Below are 3945 nucleotides of genomic sequence, written 5' to 3' on the forward strand. Positions count from 1 at the left end.
TAGCACTTGGCTTTTATTTAGCGATGGAACCGTGACCCCTTTAGATATCTACGACCCCAAGGATTTCTCCTTGGTGGTCACCTCGCTGGATGAAATGGTGGTGTCTGTCCATCAAAGGCAGGAAGATGACTGGCCAGTAGTGGTGGCCGAAGGTGAAGGCCAAGGACCGTTGATTAAAATAGAACTGGTGATCAGCGAGGCCTGCCAGAAGTCCAAGCGCAAGAGTAATTTGGCCGTTGGGAAAGGGAACGTCAAGGTGAAATTTGCTCCAAAGACATCTGAACGCAATGAAGAGACCAAGAATGGCAAAGATGCAGAGGGTGGTTTTAAAAGCAACTCGTTAGAAAATCCCCTGGAAGGAGAGAGAGCAGGGCAGGACTGGTCCAAACACGATGCTTCTATGAATCAGGATGAGTTGACCAACTCAAACGCAAGCTCTCCCATTAATTCTCACAGAGAGGAACATCTTCGAAACAATTCTCTTACCTCTACGAGCTTTCCCACCCAAGAGGCTGTCCCAAGGCAGAATAGCCCCAGTGATCTCACCCTGGCTTCTAGAGGTTTAACCGATCTGGAGATTGGGATGTACGCTCTTCTCTGTGTCTTCTGCTTAGCCATCCTGGTCTTCTTAATCAACTGCGTGGCGTTTGCCTGGAAGTACCGTCACAAAAGATTCACCATCAGTGAGCAAGGGAACCTCCCCCATTCCCATGACTGGGTGTGGCTGGGCAACGAGGTCGAGCTGTTGGAGAGTCCCGTGGACATTTCTCTCCCATCGGACGAATGCACCACCATCATTGACCGCGGGATACTTTTTGAAGAAAGCAACTTCCTCCTCAACGGAAGTTCTCAGAAGAGCTTCCACAACCAGATCCTTCGGTCTTCTGAATACGATTGTGACAAGGACTTCAGAAACGAACCTATAAACCCTCCCGGGCCCAAGCGGAAGAGGGTTAAATTCACCTCCTACACCACCATTCTGCCGGAGGATGGTGGCCCCTACACCAACTCCATTCTCTTTGACGGTGATGATGACATCAAATGGGTCTGCCAAGATATGAACTTAGGTGATTCCCAGGAATTTAGAGACTATATGGAAAGACTTCAGGACCATATGTAAACACACACACAGAGACAGACACACACAAACAACTATACATATATAAATATATATAGAACAAAACACAATTATCTTTTTATGTTTGTATTCACCTTTATGCCTTCTGTTTTATGGATGATGGAGCAGCGAAACCCAGCCAGTGATGGAGAATACTTCTCCAGATTCGGGAGATCTGGGCTCACGATGGTTGTGAGATGGAATCCTGGCTGTGTTCTCTTCTGTTTCATTGGATACCAAACAGCTACCTACAAATCTCGGAGAAACACAACAAACTTTTTTTTGTACGCCACCAGAAACTTGTGATAGCCAATCTTGTTCAGCTCGAGACAAAGAGGATGGGTTGGTCCGTTACGTTTTCACACGTTGGGGAAAAAAAAACATTTTGGAGACTGGGATGGGGTGGGGTTGATTTATTTTTATTTCCCCCCCCCTAGAAAATCTTTGTAGAAGCACAGTTGAGATTCCGTCTTCAAAGCCGGAATCCACACCTCCTTGTAAAGAATTAGAACAAAATGGCCTGTTGATCAACCACGGACCAACGTGCCCTTTTTATTTCATTTTTAATATGGCTCATTTGTTTTGCGGTATTTGTTTAAAGAGCTTTCTTGATTTTTTTTTTATTTGGGGGGGCAGAGGAGGTGGGATGGGGGGCATTCTCAGTACATTATATGCCCTTTCTTTTGAGAAGACTTTTCAACCTTGGTTGTGCCAAAGTATCCTGCAATATAGTCCTAGAGTTAAAGGGAGACTGGGATAGCTATTTTGAGCTAATTAGCTCTCATCAGCCAGCCATACCCTTCTATATATTCATTGAGAGCAATGAGGAATGTGCCCCAATTAAATAAGTGGCAGGGGTTTTTTTGTTTGAAAAAATATATACTTGTTTGTATAAAAGTCCAGTTTTCCATTTTGGTAGAGGCCTTCTCACTTCCTCTTTTAGTAACTGGAGAGGGGATAACAAGGCTGTGAGGTTTTCACATGATTTTGCGGGATGTTTGTATGTGTGAAAGAACAGGATAAGATTTCGAACAGAGGTTAGTTTGTAGAGCTTGCCTGGTCTGAGGCTACAGTCCCTACCTAGCTGATCAATAATCTTTGCATATAGAACATAGAATCCTAGGGCTGGAAGGTACCTTGGGGGTCTTCTAGTCCAGCCCTTTGCTCAAGGCAGGAGCTTTACACCACTCCAGTCAAACGGTTGTCCAGTTTATTTTTGAAAACCTCGAGTGACGGAGCACCCACAATTCTGGGAGGCATGCTATTCCACTGATTAATCGCTCTCACTAACAGGAAATTTCTCCTTACTTCTAGCTTGGATCTCTCCTTGATAAGCCTCCATCTGTTCCTTCTTGTCCTACCTCAGGTGCTTTGGAGAAGAGGTTGACCCCCCTCTTCTCTGTGATAGCCCCTCAAGTACTGGAAGGTGGCTAATGTGTCCCAATGCAACTGATTGGGCTAATTCCATTCAGTGTATATAAGGTCTCCTGCTTGAGCAGGGCGTTGGACTAGAAGACCTCCCGAGTCCCCTCCAACTCTGTTATGCTCTTCTGTTCTCAGTTTCAACCCTGCACAGATTTTTGTGCTTCTGGGGACCTAAAGAGAACAAAGCAAAGCACACAAACAAAAGACCCAACTCTCCCAAACAGTGGCTCTACAAACCTGAAATTCATTCGTTTGGAGCGAAACCAGGAGGTCTTCTGATCCACCTTCCTCCTTGTCCTGGGGTAGGAGTCCTCATGCCATCTTTAGATGAATGATTGTCCAGCCTTCACTTGAAACCCTCCAGGGATGGAGCACCCAATGAGGTGCACACACCATCACGATGGACGTCTTTCCTCCGGAATTTTCTTTTAACACCGATCCTTGGTGAGAAGGCCTTCCCTAAGCCATTCAAAAAGGCAACGGCATCTCATTTTCTTCCAAAAAAAGCATCTTTGACCCCATGTGCACGTCGATGCGAGACTAATTCATTCATGAACGAATCGATGAAAGCAGTGGTGGGATTCAAATAGGTGAACAACCGTTTCTCTGTATGGACGCCACTTCCGGAAGTCCGTTCTGGGCCCGGTCAACAAAAAATTAGCTACCGGTTCTGCCGAACTGGTGCGAACTGGCTGAATCCCACCACCTATGAAAGCTCCTATTATAGGTTGACCGTCATGTTCTTCAAGTTGTGTGAGCAACCCTGATTTGTATCTCTTTTTTTCCCCAGAGGTGGGTTTTGCAACTGCCCTATATTGCTTCATTTTCTTACTTTGGAACCCCCCCCCTAAGATCTATGTTCTTACAAGGGAACTGTATATACAATAAAAAGATGGGGGAATATAAGAGAATTTTTAGCAGTGTTTTGGGACATTCTTTTGAAGCTTCACAGCAGTAGGGGTCAATGGTGGGCTGGGTGGCTTGGGTCATGTTTGCAGCCGCCATCTTGGTTCTTTGAACCTCTCCTGCCTCTCATGAATGGGTAGGTCCCAAACCCTCATGGTTATTGAGTCTTCTCATGAGGAGTCCTTGGTGCTCTCTGAGTTTGGTGGTAACATCATCAGACTACCACTGATGATGTTACCTAGTTGGGTTATGAACCGCTGCAAGTAAACTACCAAGCTCAGAGAACACGGATTATTCCTCCTCCTCCTCCTCCTCCTCCTCCTCCTCCTCCTCCTCCTCCTCCTCCTCCTCCTCCTCCTCCTCCTCCTTCTTCTTCTTCTTCTTCTTCTTCTTCTTCTTCTTCTTCTTCTTCTTCTTCTTCTTCTTCTTCTTCTTCTTCTTCTTCTTCTTCTTCTTCTTCTTCTTCTTCTTCTTCTTCTTCTTCTTCTTCTTCTCTG

The 3945-nt window shown here is 45.6% G+C and overlaps 1 protein-coding gene across 1 annotated transcript in view; it reads left to right on the forward strand.

Annotated features, from left to right (window-relative positions):
* Positions 1 to 1120, forward strand: part of LOC107298827 (transmembrane protein 132B-like) — a 57894-nt gene extending 56774 nt beyond the window's left edge. The window contains exon 7 of the mRNA XM_015828192.2: positions 153 to 1120. Coding sequence (XP_015683678.1) covers positions 153 to 1120 — 968 coding nt within the window. The remainder of the gene's footprint in view (positions 1 to 152) is intronic.
* The last annotated feature ends 2825 nt before the right edge of the window (positions 1121 to 3945 follow it).

This window comes from Protobothrops mucrosquamatus, unplaced genomic scaffold (assembly GCF_001527695.2).
Source record: "Protobothrops mucrosquamatus isolate PMUCROS unplaced genomic scaffold, P.Mucros_1.0 scaffold4312, whole genome shotgun sequence".
NCBI lineage: Eukaryota > Metazoa > Chordata > Lepidosauria > Squamata > Viperidae > Protobothrops > Protobothrops mucrosquamatus.